Source organism: Chlorocebus sabaeus, chromosome 9 (assembly GCF_047675955.1).
Source record: "Chlorocebus sabaeus isolate Y175 chromosome 9, mChlSab1.0.hap1, whole genome shotgun sequence".
NCBI classification, from domain to species: domain Eukaryota; kingdom Metazoa; phylum Chordata; class Mammalia; order Primates; family Cercopithecidae; genus Chlorocebus; species Chlorocebus sabaeus.
This window is the reverse complement of record NC_132912.1, coordinates 86505952-86530264: the sequence shown is the minus strand read 5'-3', so window position 1 is coordinate 86530264 and position 24313 is coordinate 86505952. Positions and strand designations below refer to the sequence as shown.

At 34.9% G+C, this 24313-nt stretch overlaps 1 protein-coding gene across 6 annotated transcripts in view; it reads right to left on the bottom strand.

Annotated features, from left to right (window-relative positions):
- Positions 1 to 24313, bottom strand: part of PCDH15 (protocadherin related 15) — a 1804329-nt gene that overhangs the window by 273662 nt on the left and 1506354 nt on the right. For all 6 annotated transcript variants that reach the window (XM_073019143.1, XM_038008761.2, XM_073019145.1 and 3 more), the window contains 2 exons: positions 17418 to 17497; positions 5717 to 5810 (listed from right to left, as the gene is read on the bottom strand). In XM_073019143.1, the coding sequence (XP_072875244.1) occupies positions 5717 to 5810; positions 17418 to 17497 (174 nt within the window). The remainder of the gene's footprint in view (positions 1 to 5716; positions 5811 to 17417; positions 17498 to 24313) is intronic.

The window sequence follows — 24313 nt, the reverse complement described above, 5'->3', positions numbered from 1 at the left end:
CTGACTGGTATCGCGACCTTTCTCTCTGGCTGACCTTAACATTTTTTCCTTCATTTCAACTTTGGTGAATCTCACAATTATGTGTCTTGGAGTTGCTCTTCTCAAGGAGTATCTTTGTGATATTCTCTGTATTTCCTGAATTTGAATGTTGGCCTGCCTTGCTAGGTTGGGGAAGTTCTCCTGGATAATATCCTGCAGAACGTTTTCCAACTTGGTTCCATTCTCCCCGTCACTTTCAGGTACACCAATCAGACATAGATTTGGTCTTTTCACATAGTTCCATATTTCTTGGAGCCTTTGCTCTTTTCTTTTTAATCTTTTTTTTCCCTAAACTTCTCTTTTCACTTCATTTCATTCATTTGATCTTCAATCACTGATACCCTTTCTTCCAGTTGATTGAATTAGTTACTGAAGCCTGTGCATTTGTCATGTAGTTCTCATGCCATGGTTTTCAGCTCTATCAGGTCATTTAAGGACTTCTCTACATTGGTTATTCTAGTTAGCCATTCATCAAATCTTTTTTCAAAGTTTTTAGCTTCTTTGCAGTGGGTTCAGACTTCCTCCTTTAGCTCTGAGAAGTTTGATCATCTGAAGTCTTCTTCTCTCAACTAGTCAAAATCATTCTCCATCCAGCTTTGTTCTATTGCTGGCGAGGAGCTGCGTTCCTTTGGAGGGGGAGAGGCACTCTGAGTTTTAGAATTTTCAGCTTTTCTGCTCTGTTTTTTTTCCCCATCTTTGTGGTTTTATCTACCTTTGGTCTTTGATGATGGTGACCTACAGATGGTGTTTTGGTGTGGATGTCCTTTCTGTTTGTTAGTTTTCTTTCTAACATTCAGGACCCTAAGCTGCAGGTCTCTTGGAGTTTGCTGGAGGTTCACTCCAGACCATGTTTGCCTGGGTATCAGCAGTGGAGGCTGCAGAAGAGTGAATATTGCTGAACAGTAAATGTTGCTGCCTGATTGTTCCTCTGGAAGCTTCGTCTCAGAGGAGCACCCGGCCATGTGGGGTGTGAGGTGTCAGTCTGCTCCTGGGGGGAGTGTCTCCCAGTTAGGCTACTTGGGGGTCACGGACCCACTTGAGCAGGCAGTCTGTCCATTCTCAGATCTCATACACTGTGCTGGGAGAACCACTACTCTCTTCAAAGCTATCAGATGGGGACATGTAAATCTGCAGAGGTTTCTGCTGCCTTTTGTTTGGCTATGCCCTGTCCCCAGAGGTGGAGTCTACAGAGAAGGGCAGCCCTCCTTGAGCTGCAGTGGACTCCACCCAGTTAGAGTTTCCCTGCTGCTTTGTTTACCTACTCAAGCCTCAGCAATGGTGGGTGCCCCTCCCCCAGCCTCGCTGCTGCCTTGCAGTTAGATCTCAGACTGCTGTGCTAGCAATGAGGGAGGCTCTATGGGCATGGGACCCTCTGAGTCAGGTGTGGGATGTAATATCCTGGTGTGCCATTTGCTATGACCCTTGGTAAAGTGCAGTGTTAGGGTGGGAGTGACCCTATTTTCCAGGTGTTGTGTGTCTCAGTTTCCCTTGGCTAGGAAAGGGAATTCCCTTCCCCCTTGAGCTTCCCGGGTGAGGCAATGGCTCACCCTCCTTTGGCTCTCACTCGGTGGGCTGCACTCACTGTCCTGAACCCACTGTTTAACATGCCCCAGTGAGATGAACCCGGCACCCCAGTTGGAAATGCAGAAATCACCCATCTTCTGTGTTGCTCACACTGGGAGCTGGAGGCTGGAGCTCTTCCTAATCCAATTTGTCTATTTTTTGTTGTTGTTGTCTGTGTCTTTGGGGTCATAGCCAGTAAATCCCAGACAAATCCAATGTAATGAAGCTTTTGCCCTATGTTTTCTTCTAAGAGTTCTATAGACTCAGTTTTCATTTTAGGTAATGAATCACTTTTGAGTTTGTTTTTGCAAATAATGTTAGATACGGGTCCAACTGCATTAGTTTGTATGTAGAATTATCATGGCACCCATCTTAAAAATTATTTGACCAATTAAGTGAATGTTTATTTTTGGGATTCTCTATTAAATTACATTGGCCTGTATTTCTGTTTTTATGCTAGTACTACTCTGTTTTGAGTACTATAGCTTTGTAGTAAGTTTGAAATCAGGAAGTACAAGTTCTCCAGCTTTGTTATTTACTTTTCTTTTTGGCTATCTGGGGTCCCTTGAAATTTTAAGGATAAGTTTTAGAATAAGTTTTATTTAAAAAAAAATATTTCTACAAATAACATCATTGGGATTTTAATAGAAATTGCAATAAATCTGTAGATTGCTTGGGAGAGTATTAACATTTTAACAATATTAAGTCTTCCCATCCATGAACATGGGATATATTTCAAATTAGTTATATTTAATTTATTTCAAAAATGTTTGGTAGTTTTCATTATACAAGTCTTTGATCTCCCTGGTTAAGTTAATTCTTGAGTATTTTATTCTTTTTGATGTTATTGTAAATTAAATTGTTTTCTTAATAGTTGTAACTCATTCATTTTCAATCTATGAAAATGCAAATGATTTTGTGTGCTGATTTCTTATTCTGATACTTTGCAAAATTTCTTAGTTCCAACATTTGTGTACATGTGTGCAAACAAGAAACATGTGTGTATGGAGTCATTAAAGTTTTCTATATGCAAACTCATATCACCTCTAAACAGAGATAACTTTACTTCTTCCTTTTCAAATTGGATCTCTCTCTCTCTCTCTCTCTCTTTCTCTTTCTCTCTTTCTTTTTTTGCCTAATAGCTCTGGTGAGGACCTCTGATACTATGTTGAATATAAATGGTAAAAGTAGACACCTTGGTCTGAATCTTCAAAAAAATTAGAATCTAAAAAGTATAGTTTTATCTGTACCCTGATAGCTAAAAAAAAAAATTACATGAGATATGCAAGTTATACAGATTTTTCAACTATCATTAACAAAGTAAACTTAGAAAAGGAAAGTCAAATCAAACTTTCTCCATATTGTCTACAAATAAGCTCACAATGACCAACAGAATGTTACCCCCTATCTCCCTCATGCCCATTTTGAGGTGGTAGAAAAAGCATATTCTCATAAAATTTTCAAACTCATCCTGGCAATTTGTTTCACACAAATTGCTTGTCACCATTTTGATTTAAATAAATTCCATCCATCTGTCTGTGTTTATCAAATATCTGTTTTAAACCACATGATTCTTAAGTTTAAAAGATTAATTTTACTGTAATTACTAAATATTTAGATAAGAAAAGTGCTATGAAGACATGAGAATATTATTTTTATATAATCACTTTTTTTCTTCAGGATCCCACTGTGTATGCCTACATATAAGTATATCCCTAAAGTTATATAAATGATGAAATTAACTGAATAAACTTTTGTTTGAAATCTAAATGCTTTATACACTACTGATATTCTCATTACAAACTTTAGAAATGAACACAAACTTTACTCAAAAAATCAGATTTTTTTTTTTTTTTTTTTTTTTTTTTTTGAGACAGAGTCTCGCTCTGTTGCCCGGGCTGGAGTGCAGTGGCTCAATCTGGGCTCACTGCAAGCTCCCCCTCCCAGGTTCATGTCATTCTCCTGCCTCACTCTCCCGAGTAGCTGGGACTACAAAAAAATCAGAATTTTAAAGGGAAATGAAACCTGAGTGATTATAAGAATGTTAGAATGAGGACCTAGAAATGCTAAGTGTCCTGTTCAAGGAGAATTAAAATATACAAATGAATTACTGAACAATGAACTAGAGCGAACAAAACTGCTAATTTTAACCAGAACTTATTTTGGTTTTAAGTAGGCAAAAATATTATTAGTAGATTGTGACTACTTTCCTTTCATCTGTTTCCTTGTCTAAGAAATTTTAAGGACAGACTTAAAATGTTCTAGCTAATATTACTGCCATTAGTTTCTGATCTATAATGTGACATATTTCAAAGTTATGTATTATCCTTTCATTTTTTCCTATTCTAATGGTTGACCTGAATGTTGTTTCTTAATTTCACTTCACTGTAATTATACCTCTTACTCTATGCCAAATAATTTCTCCTTCTCCTCCTTAGAATATTTTCTCTCACTTATTGCCTAGCTGAGTTACCCTCTAAACTTTCATCATAAGTCAAGTTCTTCAATTACTTCCTCTAGAAACTCTCACTGACTTCTTTATACATCTGACACAGACATACTATAATAATTTAGGACAGGCTGGGTGCAGCGGCTCATGCCTGTAACCCCAGCACTTTGGGAGGCCAAGGGGGGGTGGATCATCTTAGGTCAGGAGTTCGAGACCAGCCTGTCCAACGTGGTGAAACCCTGTTTCTACTAAAAATACAAAAGTTAGCCAGGCGTGGTGGCACTGCCTATAACACCAGCTACTTGGGAGGCTGAGGCAGGAGAATCCCTTGAACCCGGCAGGCAGAGGTTGCAGTGAGCCAAGATGTCTCCATCGCTCTCCAGCCTGACCAACAAGAGTGAAACTTCATCTCAAAAAAAAAATAATAATAATAATTAGGTGCATTGCCTATGTAAAAATCAACCATAGGTTTTATTTACTTTTCTATCATATTAGTACCTGCTATTATCCTCACTGTTTCCTAAAACTGTTCTATATATTTTATTATATGTATATTTATATGTTTATTTATGTAATGTATCAAAAATGTTAAATAGCTTACTATGGACAGATTGCAATTACCAAATTTAATTATTTCTATTTATCTTACTTTTAATTAAGATGAGAAAACTATTCAGGTATCAATTTTATATTTTTATTGTAATAAAATCTCAGAAATCCTCCTAAAATAAATGTGAAGAGTGCATTATTGTATACTTTCAGCCAATGTATTATATAGATTAAAGAAATCATTTCAAGGAACCAGGAGATATGCTGATATTTAAATTGAGTGAGCCTTGCTTATCAATCTGTAATGGGTTTGAAATTATTTCTAGACAATAGCACTGAGTTGACACATAAAAACCTGATTAAAAAAAAAAAAGCACCTAACACATGGCGTAGAAATGGTGAAAATAATTATTAACAAAAGTAATATTACAATGCATAGAAAGCGGGATGCTAGTGGTTGTGGATGAGATAGTTCAAATAATACAGACAAGTGATTTTAAAGCAGTTCAGAGTGTCCAACAATTTTTTTTTTTTTTTTTTTTTAACTTTTAAAAGTGAGTTTTAGGTCCAAAGGAAATAGAATTTATCTTCTTTGGAATTATAAGCCCATTTAAATTACTTAGATAACCAAAAATTACTTAGGATTCTTACTGCTACTTACAAATGCCTGTGGAATCAAGCAAATTACTTTCCTAAGTGCTTAAAGATATTTATCCACAAAATTCACTCTTCCTCCCTGACCCGTAAAAAAATGATGCTAAGTGAAACAGGTTCCAACATAATAAACTGCCAGAACACATTTCATGGTGCAATGCAAATGACAGACACAATGCAATACCTGTTAGAATAAAGTAGATTTCATTTTTCCCTACAAGTTAGGTGAGAATGCTGATCTCAAGTATCTGCTCTGTCAAGTCAAAGGTTGCAGCACATTAACAAATTCAGAGTACAGGTGCATGTATAAATAGCCTGTTGAAGAAAAGAGCACCACTTCTAGTAATTATAAGAAGTTGCTCCAGGTGAAAAACATTAATTCATGTATGTAATACATTGTTTAAGACTCTCTCAGTTGCCTTAATACTATTTTTAAAACGATTTCCCACGGAGCATACTCACCCCATCTGGCCTGCCGTCTGAAGCTGTGATGATCAGAATGTAGCGATCAGTGCTTTCCCTGTCCAGTGCTTTCCCTAAGGTTAGAATCCCCGTGCTAGTGACAAAACAAACAAACAAATAAGACAAAAAGAGATATTATGTCACAAGGAGAGTCTTCTTAGTATAGCGAATAACTCTTGATAGTTTTTTTTCCCCTCTCAGTAATCATAGCTTGAGTATTTTAGATATATAATACTAAGATTCATCCTGAAAATTCAAAATGGCTTTTAAGGCTGTCAAATTTCTTAGCAGTAGCCATGAAACTGACACTAAACTGATTTCCTACCTTCCGGGAAACAAAACACACAAAACTGTGCTTAATTCATTCCAGGAAGAACAGTATCTATCTTGTTTTTGATTATTTCAAGAGAAAAGACTTCATTATTCCTTATCAGTCTCAGAATTCTTTGAGACAAGGAATGATTTCTTATAACCAATCTATATCACCTCCCAATTTACGTCATATATACGTCTATTATGAAAATGCAAAAACCCATCTAAATTTTATCTCTGACAAACTCTATGGAAAAAAGTTTTTCTTTTTTCTTAATTTTAAAATAACAGAGGCCCTTTGTACAAAATTAGAAAATAGAAGTTTTTAAATTACAGAAATTATGTTTTATGTAATGTTTCTTTTTGTACTTTATTATAACCACATTTAAATATATTATTGTTTCAGAAGAAGAATCACTCTGCATATTTTACAGTTTTTAAGAAAAGTATATTAGATTTCATGTTCTCATTTTATAATTTGTTTAAAACCCCTTTCGTGGCTAAACTAACAATGTTAGTACTTTGTTACTCTTTGGAAATTTAGCTGTTTCTTAATTTAACTGATGTATAATGAGAGATTAACAGCACTTGGGAAAATTATTGCACTTAGAATATTTTTAATGCTTATTCCTTACCTTTTCACTGTTCAGAAAAAATGTTCCCAAATATTTAAGACTTTATTCACCCATGTAATTTATAACAGTTTGGCTATTTGTATGGCTCTCTAATGTAGGTTCTATATTTATTTCTTTGATTTTACAATCTGATATTGTACACATTTTAATTGAGCCTAACAAGCATCCACTGTGTAGGAGAGTTTATCTGAATATAATGAGACATTAAAATATTTATCAAGTCCAGCCAGGTGCAGCTGCTCACGCCTGTAATCCCAGCACTTTGGAAGGCCAAGGTGGGTGGATCATGAGGTCAGGAGATTGAGACCAAACTGGCTAACACAGTGAAACCCCATCTCTATTAAAAATAAAAAAATAAAAAAAAATAGCTGGGCGTGGTGGCGGGCGCCTGTAGTTCCAACTACTCAGTAGGCTGAGACAGCAGAATGGCGTGAACCCGGGAGGCAGAGCTTGCAGTGAGCCAAGATCATGCCACTGCACTCCAGCTTGGGCGACTGAGTGAGACTCCATCTCAAAAAAAAAAAAAATTATCAACTCCAAAATATAAATTGTTTCTGATGAATAAGTGTTTTTAAGGTAAGTGCTTTTATTGTAAAGGAAATTTAAACAATTCATATCACATATGGTAGTTGAGTACAGTCAAAGCCAATGAATCAAAATAAGAATCACAGTTACTCCATCTGTTTATGATGTTGTGATGGTTGACATGGATTTTTTGAAAAGTTCTGGACATATGGCATGCCCATGAAAAACAGTTTTTTTTTCTTGCTTCCTGTACATTTTATAAATGCTTTGTCAAAATAATTGAAAACCAGTTCCCAGAGCATGTTCACAACAATTAAGTTTGGACCAGCTTCCTACACTATAGAGGGTCCAGATAATCCCATTTTTAAATGACATTAGATGAAAAAAGTAAGACACATATTTCTTCTGAGGCTTATTCACAAGTATCTTAAGAAACAGGAAATCTGAAAACCTAGCCATAGTATAAGAGAAAGAAAGAAAATTGAGTTACCATTTTCATTTTGTTTCTTTTCTCAGTTCATTCTCTATATTCCTCATTGTACATTAAATTAGAAAATTACTAAAAAGTATATTGCATATTTACGATGAATTACAAAACTGTCTATGATAACTGAGTTGATTTACCACCTTCCAGGAAACAAAACATAACAAAACTTTGCTTAATTCATTCCAGGACGAACGATATATATCTTGTTTTTGATTATTTCAAGAGAAAAGATCCATTATTCCTTAGCATATTCAGAATTCTTTGAGACAAGGAATGGTTTCTCATAAATAATCTATATTGTCTCCCAATTGTACATAGTATTTGGAAAATATATATATATATACACACACACACATATTCTCTATATATATTCTATATATACTATTTAGAATATATAATACTATATGTATTATTCTAAAAATACTATATGCTGTGTACAATATAGTATACAGTATATCCATACTTAGGGCCATTTTGAACACAAACAGCTAATTGTGTATTATCTGGTGATTATTATGGAGGTAGTTTTTATGTAATATGCAGGCCTTATGATTCAATGTTGTAGGCAGTTATGTGGTATATTTGGGCAATGCAGAAGGGGAGAAAAACAAGCAGTGCATTTTGGGACTCATAGCTGAAATACTAGTTTGTGGGTGTACATGTGCATCTTTTTATTAAATCCGAGAAATAGCCCACAAAACGTCTTATTACTAGCTAGATGGAGGCTATCAGGCCAGGATACATTGGGGTACATTTAGTAATGCAATATACCTTATAAGTTTACATATTAAAAATATATAAGCTTCTTCAAAGCATCAATACCACTGCTACTTAAATTATATAGGATTGAAAATACATTTCCCAGGAGTGATGTCAGCAGAAATGGAGAAGACAGCTCCAAGAGATCAAAAAATCACATCAAAAAAATCTCAATTAAGCGGGGACCTTAAAAAGCAAATTTGACAAAACTCTGGAAAACAGTCACAGGTTTATAGCAACTGGATGAAGGTAGAATTTCTTTTAAAAAAAGGTAGATCAAATATGGTAGAATAACTTTGGGGCATTTTGACTTGCCTTTATCCTACCATCTCACTGGCTCAGAGTGGCCTTGAAAACATCAGTGAACATTCCCAGTGTGACACCATGGTCTTTGTTTCTGGAGGGAGCAGAGCTATCCTTATTCACAAAGAATGTGGGGTCTATTCTAATCTGTCTGGAGACTGCATGAAGGAGTTACACATGGTACTTATCCTGGTTTCATCAAACTTGGAAATCACTCAAGGCAGAAAAGCAGTGGGCATTCCAAAGAAACATTGTAGGCAGGGGATAGCCCACAACCACCTGAGGCATACAATAGAGTGCCAAAAATTTGCCAGGAAAGTCTGGGTAAATAGTTGCATGGAAAAGTCAGGCACTCAAAAGTGTACTGAGGAATACAGAACAATAAATATAATTGAGAATTCATAAATACACCCATACATCTACAGTCAATTGATTTTCAACAAGAATGTCAAGATCATTCAATAAGAAAGAATAGTCTTGTCAACAAGTGGCACTGGAACAAATGGAAATCTATATGCAAAAGAATTAAGTTAGACTACTTCACTTCATACACAACTATTAACTCAAAATGGATCAATGATTTTTCTAAACACAAGAATTGAAACCTGTAAACAACTCTTAGATAAAAACTAGAGGTAGATATTTATCATCTTGGGTTTGGCCATGGGTTCTTAGATATGACACCAGATGCACAGGAAGCAGAGGAAAAAATAGAGATACTGAACTTTGTCAAAATAAAAAAAAAATAAAAACAAAACAAAACAAAACAAAAAAAAACTTTTGTGCATTAAGGAACATTATCGAGAAAGTTAAAACACACACACACATATAACTGGTGAAAGTACTTACAAATCACATATCTGGTAAGAGTCTTATTTCCAGAATATATAAAGGATTACACAAGTTAACATCAAAAAGAAATCCCATTTTAAAAAAAGGCAAAAGACTCAAATACACGTTTTTTCCAAGGAAGATATAGAAGATACACAAACAATCAAAAAGCATATGAAAATATGTCATTTTATGCAAGTGAAAACCCACAACGATGTATCACTTCACACTCACTATGATAATTATATTTTTTAAAAAGAAACAAACCCCCACTACTAACAACAACAAAAAAAGAAAATAAGTGTTGGCAAAAATGTGAATAAATCGGAATCCTCATATATTTCTGATGGGAATATAAAATGCTTCAATCACTGTGGAAAACACTTGACAGTTCCTCAAATGGTTAAAAACACATAATTACACTATTCCCCAGCATATCTCTTGGGTGTATACTTTAAAAAGCTGAACACAGGTACTTAAATACATGTATGTATATGTTCACAGCAGCAGTATTTGCAATACCAAAAGGTAGAAAAACAGCTTAAATGTCTGTCAATTTATGAATAGGTAAACAAATTGTTGTATATGCATGCAATGAAATATTATGTAGCCATGAAAAGTAGTGACCTACTTACACATGTTGCAACACAGATGAATCTTGGAAATATTATGCTACAAAAAAGAAGCTAGATGCAAATAGTCACACATTGTATGATTCCATTTGTGTAGAATATCCAAAGTAGGTACCTTGAAGCCAGCACACAGATTGGTGGTTGCCAGGGGCTAAGGGAAATAAGGAATAGGGAGTAACTGCTAAATGGATTCAGATTTCTACTTGGAGTGATGAAACTGTTTTAGAACTAGACAGAGTTGGTAGTTGCATGAGTTCTGAATCTCCTAAACAGCACTGAATTGTTCACTTCAAAATGGTTAATTTTATGCTATGTGAATTTTGCCTCAATTATATAAATTATATTGAAGAGAATTTTCCATCACTAAGCTTTTGGGCTATGTTCCTGAAACATATTTTGTTTGGCATACTCAAATTCTTTTAGAAAATAGGGTTTGCCTAACCATAAAAATAGTGTTCAAAAATAATTTGAAAATTTGGCCAGACACGGGGGCTCACGCTAGTAATTCCAGCACTTTGGGTAGCTGAGGTGAGCAGATCACAAGGTCAGGAGATGGAGAGCATCCCGGCTAACACAGTGAAACTCCATCTCTTTTTGTTTTTTTATGTGCACTTTTTAAATTTTTTTGAGACGAAGTCTCACTCTGTTGCCCAGGCTATAATGCAATGGCGTGATCTAGGCTCACTGCAACCTCCACCTCCCGGGTTCAAGTGATTCTCTTGCCTCAGCCTCCTGAGCAGCTGGAATTACAGGTTCCTTGGGAAGCTTATTTTAAAGCTCTGTGCCATCAGTTTTCCCTTCTGTCAAATGGGAAAGTGAAATCCCATTTCTACTAAAAATACAAGAAATTAGCCGGGCATGGTGGCGGATTCCTGTAGTCCCAGCTACTCGGGAGGCTGAGGGAGGAGAGTTGCTTGAACCCAGGAGGTGGAGGTTGCAGTAAACTGAGACAGCACCACTGCCCTCCAACCTGGGCAACAGAATGAGACTCCATCCCAAAAGTAAATAAATAAATAAATAAATAAATAAATAAATAAATAAATAATACCCAGTCTTAAAAAAATTAAACAATGTAAATAGAAAGCAGTAGTGGATATCTACTTCCAAACAAAACAAGCTACAGAATTTAAAACCTGCTTCTACAACTAACTGTTTTTCAAAATTCCATTGTTTGTTAGGAAATACTGATGCAGCATCATTATAAACTAAGATTATCTCACATATTTAATGATATATAGGTTTTGCTTAATTAAAACTTTGTTAAAAATTCTACTGCTTGTGACTGAACATTTACACTTGCAAGTATCTGAGCCTTTGACAGATTTACGTTGTTGGGCACTGAGTTTTAGGCTTTATAATGATATTTAGAGAGATTAGAGTATACTTTAAAATGTATGGTTGTTTCAAGTTTGACATGGTGTTTCACATTAAATAGCAATTAGCAGTTAACAAAAACATACTATAGAGGGAGCTGGGTATTGATAGCAGTTTGGGGAAAAACGATGGTGGCATGAACTAAGGTAGTAGAGTGAAGTGTGAGTAGTAGTTTGATTTGGGTTTATATTTTTAAAGTAGAGCTGAGCTGTCAGGGAATAAAATAAATATCTTTCTAATATATGAATCTTCAGTATAATCATAAAATTCAAACTGTTATGGAAATCAAAATTGAGCATTACATTTAATGTCAAAACAAATTAATCACCAAAGAAAAACATTAAAATGCTAGTGAAGAAAAAAAACTTTTTTTAATAAAGTTATTCTTTTTAAAAATTTTTTATTATTATACTCTAAGTTCTAGGGTACATGTGCACAACGTGCAGGTTTGTTACATATGTATACTTGTGCCATGTTGGTGTGCTGCACCCATCAATTCATCAGCACCCATCAACTCGTCATTTACATCAGGTATAACTCCCAGTGCAATCCCTCCCTCCTCCCCCATCCCCACAATAGGCCCTGGTGTGTAATGTTCCCCTTCCCGAGTCCAAGTGATCTCATTGTTCAGTTCCCACCTATGAGTGAGAACATGCGGTGTTTGGTTTTCTGTTCCTGTGATAGTTTGCTAAGAATGATGGTTTCCAGCTGCATCCATGTTCCTACAAAGGACACAAACTCATCCTTTTTTATGGCTGCATAGTATTCCATGGTGTATATGTGCCACATTTTCTTAATCCAGTCTGTCACTGATGGACATTTGGGTTGATTCCAAGTCTTTGGTATCGTGAATAGTGCCACAATGAACATACGTGTGCATGTGTCTTTATAGCAGCATGATTTATAATCCTTTGGGTATATACCCAGTAACGGGATGGTTGGGTCATATGGTACTTCTAGTTCTAGATCCTTGAGGAATCGCCATACTGTTTTCCATAATGGTTGAACTAGTTTACAATCCCACCAACAGTGTAAAAGTGTTCCTATTTCTCCACATCCTCTCCAGCACCTGTTGTTTCCTGACTTTTTAATGATTGCCATTCTAACTGGTATGAGATGGTATCTCATTGTGGTTTTGATTATTTTAATAGAATTTGGACCAGAGATGGAGATAATTTTTGAAGTTATCCTGTTTAGCACTGATTTTAAGTGTTGGCATCACAGATCCCATCCTTCAGAGATAACAACTCATAAATACTTGAGAGATGGCAATTCCTCAACCTCCCTTAATAAATAACTATGACATTAGGCTATCATATTTATAAGGGAAGTTTTCATATATCTTACTTAAATGTGTACTTATTTGTGGATGACTGTTGAGTGAATATTTGCTAAATCATACGCCACTATCAAGACAGACACTGTGAAAAGATACTGGAATAGGGCATTACAGAATCATACAGATATAGTCACTTAATACATGGCACTGAATGGATTTTATAACCAATGTTTGTGATTTTTAAAAAACCCAGGTCTTTTCTTTAAAGACCCAGTTTCTTTCTTGGCTGTGTGACTAAGCCAATTTATTAAAATGAAAATAATTCAGTACTTTGTAAACCCATACTGACATTAAGATGATTATTCATTACTACTATTTTTTTTTTAAATGCAAGAAAACTTTGGCATACTTTTATTTCATTAAAGAAAAGGAAAGTAATAGTATTATAATGATGCTTATTGGGATAATTTGCATTATAGCATAAAATAAGGTGGTATTTAAAGTATACAATAGACATTTAAATATTTTTCATTTTGCTTTAAGATATAAAATATAACCTAAACATTATTTGCATATATTGAAGTATCTGATGAGGTAGAACATTGCTTATTTTTTTAGTGTACCTTTTTTAGTCCATTTGTGTTGCTATAAAGGAATACTTATGGCTGGATAATTTATAAAGAAAATAAGTATATTTGTCTCACAGCTCTACAGGCTGTACAAGAAGCATGTTGCCAGCATCTGCTTCTGGTGAGGGGCGGAGAGTACTTCCACTCATGGCCAAAGGTGAAGGCCATGTGCAGAGATCATATGGTGAGAAAGGAAGCAAGAGAAGAGGGGTGATGCCAAGTTCTTTTTTTTACAACCAGTTGTTGTGGGAAATAATAAAGCAAGAACTCATTCATTACCTTTGGTAACAAGCCATTCATAAGCGGTTTGCCTTCACGACCCAAACAAACCCCATTAGGCTCCATCTCCAACATGGGGGATCAAATTTCATAATGAGGTTTGGAGTGTCAAATATTCAAACTATAGCAGTACCCGGATTGTTCAAATCCTTGAAAGTTATAGAGAAGTGGTGGTGCAAATTTTTGAACATGAATCTCAGAAGTTTCAAAGAAGGTGGCAGTTGAAATGTCAGTTATTGTTCTCCATTTCAAATGCATTGAAATGTATTTCTACCGGTTCAGGCTACTCTGTAAATATCAATGGGAACAACAGCAATGAGGTGGTGGAAACAAAGTGACCACAGGATAGAAGGCAATGGCCCAGTGTACGGGACCCTGAATCAAGAATGATCATCAAAAGGGATCACACAGCCATTACAAGGACATGTTCTGCTTTAGCTTTCCTGGAAGCAGTTTGCGTCTTAAGGAGATATCTGTCCAGGTTGACCTAAGAGCTTCAACATTAAGAATCATGGTCAATTTAGACTAAAAGGATTTTGCATTGACATAATTTACACCTTTAAGAACCTCTGTAACCCAGCCATTATCTTTTTCATTCCAAATACAGAGATGAGAGGAGCACTAGAGATACAGGAAAGGAGTGCATTTAGATAATTTATTTGGCAAAACCAGTAGCTCATTAGATTTCACAATCAGCAATTGAAAAATCTCTTGGCATCAAGGGAAAAACAGGAATGGAAATTCTTGAGAGACCTATGCTTCCTGCTTACCAGAGAAGGTGAAAACTTTATTGTTGTCTTTTTCTTTTGCTGACAGCTTTATTAATATTTTAATTCAGATATCATAAAATCCACCAATTTAAAGGGTACAATTCAATGGTTTTTAGCATAATCACAGAGTAGTTCAATCATCACCATAATCAATTTTAGAACATTTTCAACACTGTATCTATTAACAGTCACTCTCCATTCTGACCCACTCCTCATTTTCAGGTAATCATTGATCAACTTTTTGTCTTACAGATGTGCCTGTTATGAAAATTTTATACAAATGAAATAATATAACACGTATTCTTTTTGTGACTGACTTATTTCACTTAGCATAATATCTTCAAAGTTCATACCTGTTGTAGCATGTTTCAGTACCTCATTACCTTTCATTGATGAGTAATATTATATTATTACAGATAGGCAACATTTTGTTTATTCCTTCATCTGCAGATGGATATTTGACTTGTTTCCACTTTTGTACCATTATAAATAATTCTTTTATGAACTTTCTTTGTTCAAACTATTATGTAGATGCACGTCTTCATTTCTCTTGTATATGAGCAGAATGCTCACTTATGCAGTAACTCTGTTTACCATTTGGAGAAAACGTCAATTCTCCAAAGGGTACTCATATGGTTTCAATCTGTGTCCTTGCCCAAATCTCCTGTCAAATTGTCACCAATGTAGGAGATAGGACCTGCTGGAAGGTGATTGGCTCATGGGGGCAGTTTGTCATGAATGGTTTAGCACCACCCGCCTTGTTGCTGCTCTCTTGATAGAGGTTAGGAGATCTGCTTGTTTAAAAGTGTGTGGCACTTCCCCTCCCTCTCTCTTCCTCCTGCTCAGCCCATGTGAAGCGCTGACTCCCCGATTTGCCTTCCATCATGACTGTAAGTTTCCTGAGGCTTCCCCAGAAGCAGAACTGGTGCCAGCATCATGTTTCCTGTACAGCCTGCAGAACTGTGAGGCAATTCAACCTCTTTTCATTACAAAATACTCAGTCTCAAGCGTTTCTTTATAGCAGTGCAAAAAGGAACTCATACATGCACATTTTACATGGCCACATAAATTTATGCTGATTTCACCGTCTCCACACTCTTAGTCATACTTGTTTTTGCCTTTCTTTTTTCACTATAGACACAAAGTATGTATGAAGTCAAATCTCTTTATAGTTTTAAATTGCATTTCTCTAATGACCAATGATCAGTGATCACGATCATACTTCCATGTGCTTGTTGGCTATTCACATATCTTTTTTTAAAGTAACGTCTATTCAAATATTTTGCCCATTTTTAATTAGATTGTTTCTCTTTATTAAGTTGTAACAGTTCTTCATGTATTCTCGAGACATGTTTCACACCATATACATAATTTTAAAATGTTTTCTCTCGCTGTGGTTGTTTTTCACTTTAGGATGGTGCTCCTTGAAATACATTTTTAAAAATTGATGAGACCCAATTTGTCAATGTTATCATTAATCCTTTGTGCATTTTGTGTCATATCTCAAAATGTACTGACTAATCCAAATAATGAAGATTTATTTCTGTGTTTTCTTCTATGTGGAATGTAGTTTTATCTCATATATTGCAGTTTATGATCCACTTTGAGTTCATTTTTGTGCATGATGTGAGATAAAAATTCAAATTCATTCTCTTGCTCGTTGTCCCAGTTTCATTTGTTGAAACATAGTTGTTTCCTGATTGGACTATCTTGGCCCCTTTTTGAAAACCAATTGACCATAAACACTAGACTTATTTCTGGATTCTTAAGTCTGTCCCGGTGGCTTATATGTCTATGTTTATGTTAATATTACACAGCCTTGATTAAAGTTTTTCTTTAACATTTTTATTTTGTTTAATGATGATTGTAAATTGTAGCTAATTTTTGATTTCTACATCGCTATGGGATAAAAATGAAAACCGTTAAGCTTTTTTATTTTTCAAATAGAAGTTTACCTATCTGTGGAAAATACTGTCCTTGTCTATAGTTTCCCAGCATTACTAACTTATGTTTGTATAATTCTATTCAATGTGAAATTTCAGGTATTTCTGAGAAGACTAATTGACCAACACATGGTTCTCTTGTTTTGGAATTTTGCCCCACATGTTCCTGAGTCTGACGTGGCAATGTATTCATTTGTCAAAGTTTTAACTTTATAATCCTTGGCCAAGTTTACATTTCTATTCTTTCAGAAAGTAAAACTATTCATAAGTACACAGGAAATATCAGAGGAGAGCCAAGCTCTTTAGAAACCAGCCACATGTGACAACAGAACAGCTACCTTGCTATTGCAAATGGGAAGCAAATGATCTCTCTGAAGCCCTAAATGCCTCCTTTTAATGTCTGCTCCCAGTTTTCTCAATAGTTATCATTAGCAATATCTCAGATGTATTCAGAGAGATAAGTAGAATGACACTGATCTAGACCTCAAAGAAGTTTGGCATGAACATGTATTTTATTTCATTTTGCTTTTTTTCTTAAATTTATCTATGTTAATCTGAAATTGAAGGATGTGTTTGTAACACATCTTGCCTGCAAGACTCCCTTTGAATACACGGTTTAGTGCTAAGTAACCCTTTGCAGTAATGTCCTTGTCATTATTAGTAGCTGACAACTTTAAAAGGATCTAATTAATCCCAGTTATGCCTTCCAATGAAATGTTTCCACCTCAGTAGAGTTTACCTAGTAAAAATGTTAAAAATAAACAGTCTCCTGGGTAAGATTTCTGGGCTCAGAATTATCCTCTGAGCTACCATTAACATTCATAGAAAACAAAAAGGGAAGTACAACTACACACAGTTGAAAGCCTCTAATTAGAAGTCTGTTCTCCTGCTAACAGTACGTTGCTGTACATTTTTTTAGAGTAGGAAATCATTTTTTACTTACGTTTCTGAAAGATTAAAAACTCTCTGAGGATCTCCATTCTCAATGGCATATGTTATTGGGTCTCCCTCTCGATCAGTTGCCTTCAGAGAGAAAACATAATTCAATTATCAAGTAATTGATATGGCGCCCACTCATTACGGAGTAATACAAAAGCTTGAAACTAATAGCATAGAATGTCCATGACACTGTTAAAGAATAAAGATTAAAGCATGGCCTAATGGCAAAGTATAAAATTAAACATTAATATCTGATCCATTTCTGAATACATAATCCTGTCTGGTGTGGAAATAATCATTTTCCCAAGGTTTACCTATCTTATTAATTAATAAATTTATTTTATATGTCTGTTTATAATTTAAATAAAAGCTGCTGGCCGGGCGCAGTGGCTCAGCCTCTAATCCTAGCACTTTGGGAGGCCAAAGTGGGCAGACTACTTGATGTCAGGAGTTCAAGACTAGCCTGACCAACATGGTGAAATCCCATCTCTACTAAAAATACAAAAAGTTACCCAGGTACAGTGGTGCACACCTGTAATCCCAGCTACTCGGGAGGCTGAGGCAGGAGAATTGCTTGAACCCAGGAGGCAGACATTGCAATGAGCTGAGATCATGCCACTGCACTCCAGCCTGGGCAACAGAGCAAGACTTTGTCTCAAAAACAAAACAAAACAAAACAAAAAGGTGTTAAACTCTATATACATTTTTACAGTGTCGATAAAGTGTTTAACATATACTCTTTTCTTTTTCTGTTCAGAATATATCAAGATAATAATTCAAATCAGTTTAACTTTCTGGTTAAAAATCCTGAATTTATAGCCACAAAACATGACTTCAAAACTGGACTCCAATTGTCCTATGTGATTATTTCTGTGTACCCATTTCTAAAACAAGGACTGTATAACAATACAAGTGTTAATAGATCTTGAGAGGTTTAATTGAAATAATGTTTATCAAGGCACATAGACTAATATCTGGTACATTGTAAGCTTTCAATAAATATTAACCTTTTTGTTGGTTTTTCTTCCCTTCAACACCCAAGTCGGAGAAGAAAACATATAGTTTGACTTTTAGTTCCAAGTTTCTCTTGCCCAAAATAAAGATACTCAGTTTTATGGCACTGAGTTTTACCTTCAAAAACATTAAATCAGTTTTTTTTTCCAGTGAGTCATTTGATCCTCTTATAAAAGACATGGATAAAGAAAGAAATTTGGATGCTGTCAGAGAGTTGAAAGAAAGATCTGCCTAAGCATGATGCTACAAAGGGGGGAAATATCTGATAAAGGTCCAGATGTATTTTATTTTTAGGTGACTAGCCTGGCAGAAACAGCAGCCTCTCCACAGACAGGAACTGCCCTGGAGTTAGCAGGACCTGAGAGAGGAATAAGTATGTGAGTTTCTTTCAGTGACTAGATAATAACTGTCCCAGCCATAAGAGGCTGAGTGTGAAATTCCCTGTTCAGACAGGCAAGAACATATTGTTCTTAGTGGTAGATCAGCTGGCTTTGACATGGATTACACAGTACTGCTCATTGAATGTCTTTATCAGCTACCACACTGGATTAATGGTCAGAAGCCTCTATTGGACCACATAAACTACAAAATCAAGGGACAACTGAAAATAATATTTCAGTCAGTAAGAAACTACTGAATATTGGGCCAGGTTCTGTAAGAAAAGCTTTGCAAGATTATTTAATCTGTGTCTCATAAAAGTGATATACTTCCTTCACATGGCTCCTATGACAACATATTGTCCTGCTTTCAATCCTCATATTATCAACTGTAGTTCCTCATTTTCGTTTGCTGATTTCTCCTCATTTATAAGACTTATTTTGTATTGGATTGTTCCAAAGATTGGTCCTTGAACTTCACTTATTTACTCATCTCATTCAATAGTGTAGCTATAAATACTCTCTATCTGCTAAAGACGGTCATATCTCTAGGCTAGCCCTTTCCTCTGGATTTCAGATGTGTATCCAATTGCCTACATGGATTCACATGAGATGAATAATAATAAGCCTCTCCGATTTAAAAGGTTAAAAACCCCAAATCTAGATCTCCTCTCCATCTTGACATACCTCAAAAAATAAAAGATATTCAAACAATAACCTATTGTTTTCACTGCTTCATCATCTCAGTAAATACCTGAAACTCCATTCTCCTACTTTCTCGGGGCTCATAGCCACACTTTGAGCACTCACTCTTACTCTCCAATGCAACCCGTCAGCAGATCCCACCAGATTTATCTAAAATATCTGCTGTATCTGGCTCTGTCCGAATTTCTTCTCTACCACCATCTTCCTCATGGATTATGATAGTAACCATTTTACTAAAGTGTAGCTTCTTCCCTTATATCCTCACAATAGTCAATTTTTAATTAAGCAAACAAAAGTACTTGTTTTTCCAGGCCAATCTTTTATTTCTTTGGGATAAAGTCTATTGCTTTTTCCCCCAGCTCCCCACCCTCCCCGTGCCACACACACCAAAATAAAATGGAATAAAAAGAGTAAATGAAGAAGAAAGTAATAAATTAGCTAGGGTAAAATACTTTTTAAACATTCCATGTCAGCCAAAATCCAAAATTTTAGATTTCATTGAGTTGGTCATAATGGAAGCCTAAGAGTAGAAAATAAGAAGCAAAGAAATTTTTAAGAATGCACTCAATAAAATGGATAGTAGATGCTTGGTATTTTTCCTTGCATTCTGTTATTTGCTAGATAGGAACCACAAATAATGATACTCAGCTAACATTTTGAAGAAACAGAGAATTATATCTGGAGACTATATTTTAACCCTAAAAAGTTTACACTGAACTTTTTCTGTTGTTTTTCTCTTGGTCAATAAATTTTACTTGTTATGTTGTTATAGATATGATCAAGTTCTTTTTGTTTGTTTATTGCTATGTTGTTGCTGTTTAAATTTTTTTCTTGAGAAATATTGTATAATCTTGTGTTTCATAAAAGCCAGAAGAAATGCATTCTGAAACAAGATACCTTCACGTAAACAATTTTAAGTCCAGATTAATATTGAATCTTTTATTATATCAGATCTACTCTAATATATAATATCCTTTATGTAAGATGAGAGCACTGTGAGTATTGTGGTTTTTATTTGTATTTCATTATTTTTATGTTAATTCCTTTCTACCCCAGAGGTAGTTTGAAATATTTCTTCAGTTTTATTTTGACCACTCAAATACCTCGGTCTTTTAAGGATTGTCAATGTCAGTAATTTGCCTACTTCATTCTTACGTAAAGTTGTGCCCATTTTGGAAACTTTGAAGACCTAGGATTTAAAAGGAAATTCTTATTTGATTTACTTCCTCATATTTATCTTTTCACACAATCCTTTATTGGTGTTCCAGGGTCTGGGGTGGTATAATAATTAGGAAGTATTTACAGTTTTTCAGCCAAGAAAGCAAAAGGAAATGGTATAACTTTCATCAAAGTTCTGCAATCTATCCATTACATGAGTTAGCACTTGTATAGACAATGTCATCTTTATCTGTCAATGTCCAAAGGTGAGAAATAATCCATAATAGGAAAAACTGGAAATATCAACAGAAGCATTTACTCTTCAAGTATTAGGATTTGATTATGTGTGTATATGTGCCCTAAATATATTTCTATTAGCAATATTTAAAGGTTTTTTATATATAAATCTAACCAGTCATCTCAAAATAACTGCTTAAAATATGTCAGAAACTATATTAACATTTTGCATGTCTTGTCTCATTTAAACCTAATAGTAACTTTACTGGTAAATAGAAAATGCATATGACTTCAATTATATCACTATTTCTGCCATCATTCCAACTAGATTTATCTGTACTTTACTTAATTGAAAGATGCATCTTTTTTATCTAGAGAGAGTAATAACTGTATCATCTTGAAAATGGGAGCATAGTGTTATTCAATATTTTCCATAATATACGAGATAGAAATTGCTTCTTCTTAGTGAACAAAACATTTTATGTGTTTATTTTTGATAAATCAAGTCATATCCAAATCTCTTCTTCAAAGCCTGAGAAAAGTAAGATAGCAGTTATCTTTCTGGGGCTTATTTTGAGTTTAATGGGGGAGATTCTGGAGCCAGCTACCTGGATTCAACCTCAGCTGTACCATCTCTTCTCAGATAATGCACTCAAGTACAAAATGAGAATAATAACACTATTATTTACAGTAATCACTCATGAATTCAACAAATATTTATCGAGCATCTACACTGTCTTAAACACTGAGGCTGCAGCGGTAAACCACACAGACAAAACTCCTGCCCTTATACAACTTACATGGTAGTAGAGGAACATGAATTTAAAAATTAATTAGAATATTTTGTTTTCAGATATTTATACGTGTTGCTGAACTACAAAATATTTCACGAAGGACATATATGGAAAGCAGGGTGAGGATTTACACTTACAGAGAAGTGATCATGACAGACTTACTGAAAATGTGAAATTTTGGCAAATGCTTGTAAAAGGTGAAAGAGTAAGTCACGTGGGGAAGAACATTCCAGCAAGCGGTCAGAGCAAGTGATAAAGGTCATGAGGTGGAAACAGGCCTAGTGAGTTTCAAGAACAGCAAGGAGGTTGTCAGATCTGGAGGCAAGCATGTGGAAGAGGAGCTCCTCAGTCTACTTTGACCAGTTTAATATCTCTGGTTAAATGAATAAATGATGTGTATTTTGGATGGCTGGCAAGTAATGCACTTTAGCCACTGATTTGCTAATATATGGTTAATAACATGGTTAAGATTAAAGCAAGTCTTTCCTTTAATTTTAATTTAATTTTAATTTTGCCTGAAGAACAAATGATTCCTTTAAAAAATCAAAGAAATTACTCTTTCCAGTCTGCTCAACCAGATTACTTGCAGCATCTGACTTAAGAGTCCCTCATTTTTCAGAAGCACCAATAGGGAAGCAAAAGTATTTATCCAAGGAAGCAATGTTCTTAGACACTGGCAAATGGAAAATTTGAAAAAGAAAACAAATTTTCTCTAAACTAATATTCTGTTCATGTTAAAGATGAACACAGCCATCAAATACCATCTGGTAGAGTGCACTTTATGTGCACAGAATGATTCTACACATTTCACAGGACATTAAGACAAAGTAACTGCCCTTAGGGATTCTAAAATAGATAAAAATCAATGGATTTGGATGATTTTCTCACTTAGGCAAACAAGTTCTGATTTATGTTATTAAACTACTTGAGAGCAACAAATAAAGCTTTCAATTCAGTATAGCAGTGTTTCAAAAAATGTACACATTCATTCCTGGTATTACATTTTTTGGCCTTTAACAAAATGTTATAATATATATGAATATATTTTTTAAAAATTAATGAATATATTTCATTCATGTCAAGTACTGTTATTTTGTCATTCATAATGATAATATAAAATGTCCTTTTGAAGTAAGTGTAAGTAGAGGTCAGTTTATTAAATATTCTAAACAACATCAAATGAATAATATGATACAGAATATACATATATATGAAACATGGAAATGTAGCTAAGTCTACAATGACAAAAATATACATATGCTCAAAAATAAAAGGATGTTTGAAAACTGCACATAGGAGAGCCATAAAACTGCTCTTTTTCTTACAATGTTGGTATGGATTAATGATCTTTTGCCCGGGGACGAAGTAAAATGCCTTATGCTAGGAAGGCATAGCAGAATCACTGCTGGTAGTGTTGCAAATAAATGGCATTTAAAAGTGAGCATAAATTTCTTTGTCCTATCCAGAGAAATTTCTGTAAATTAAGAAGTCCTTAATAGGAAAAATATCTAGACTTCTGTTAGATTTAGAGAGACTCTATGATGGCTTACTCTCAAAAAATTTTTGTTGTACAAAATGGGTAACCTTGGAACACAAAGAGATTTAATCAATGCTAAAATAAGCCTGGAACTCTAATTTTGTCGAGGGCTCAATGAACAATCAACAAAATAAACTTAGAACTAATGTAAATATTCAAAATGATCCATCCAAATAATGGTTACCATTATGTAAAAGCACTTTGAATATCCCATCTCATTTAATCCTCAAAACAATCTTATCTGGAGAGCACTGCAATCCCTATTTTATAGATAATAAAATCTTAAGCTTAAAAATTAAATAATTTGCCAAAGTTTACAGACTATAGAATCATAATTCATATTCTAAGTCTTCTGAAACTCATTCTCTATCACTAGCAAAGTCCCCTATGTCCTAAACTTATCTCAACGTTCCCTTCACCTGCTTGCTTGAACCAACACCAAGCTCTTCTTAAGCACCTAATTTTCCGATATCCCTTTTGATTGGTGAGCCTCATAGTAGCCTTCTTGTTTCTCAGTGACACTGCCAGATTATTCTTCTGGAAATGCATCAGCTTTAATTCTTACACCATAAGCATTAGACAGTATTAACTGCTACTCTTCATTGTTAAAGTCATATTCTACACTATTTATCATCCTTCCTGTTTTTTGCTCATTGTCAGTCTCTCTCATTGTCTGTCATTGCTGTCATTATCAACCTAATCCAATATCAAAGTTTCAAATAATATGTTAAATGCTCATGACTTCAAAATTGTATTTCAGTTCTGCAGCTTAGAAATTCAAGATCATGGCACTAGTAGATCCCATGCACCTTTCGTGGTCTGCAGAGAGCTGTCTTCTCATTCTATACTTACATGGTAGAAACAGAGAGCTCTGGTTTCTTCATTTCCCGTAAGGGCACTAGTGGCCATTCGTGAGGACTCCACTCTCATAGCCTAAGTGTCTCAAACTACCAAATGTCCTACTTCTAAGTACCACGACATTGAGGATTTTGGCTTCAATATGTGAATTTTGGGGGAACACAAACATTCAGTCCATAGCAGATGTCAAAAAGTCTTTTCAAATACAGTATGGCCAATA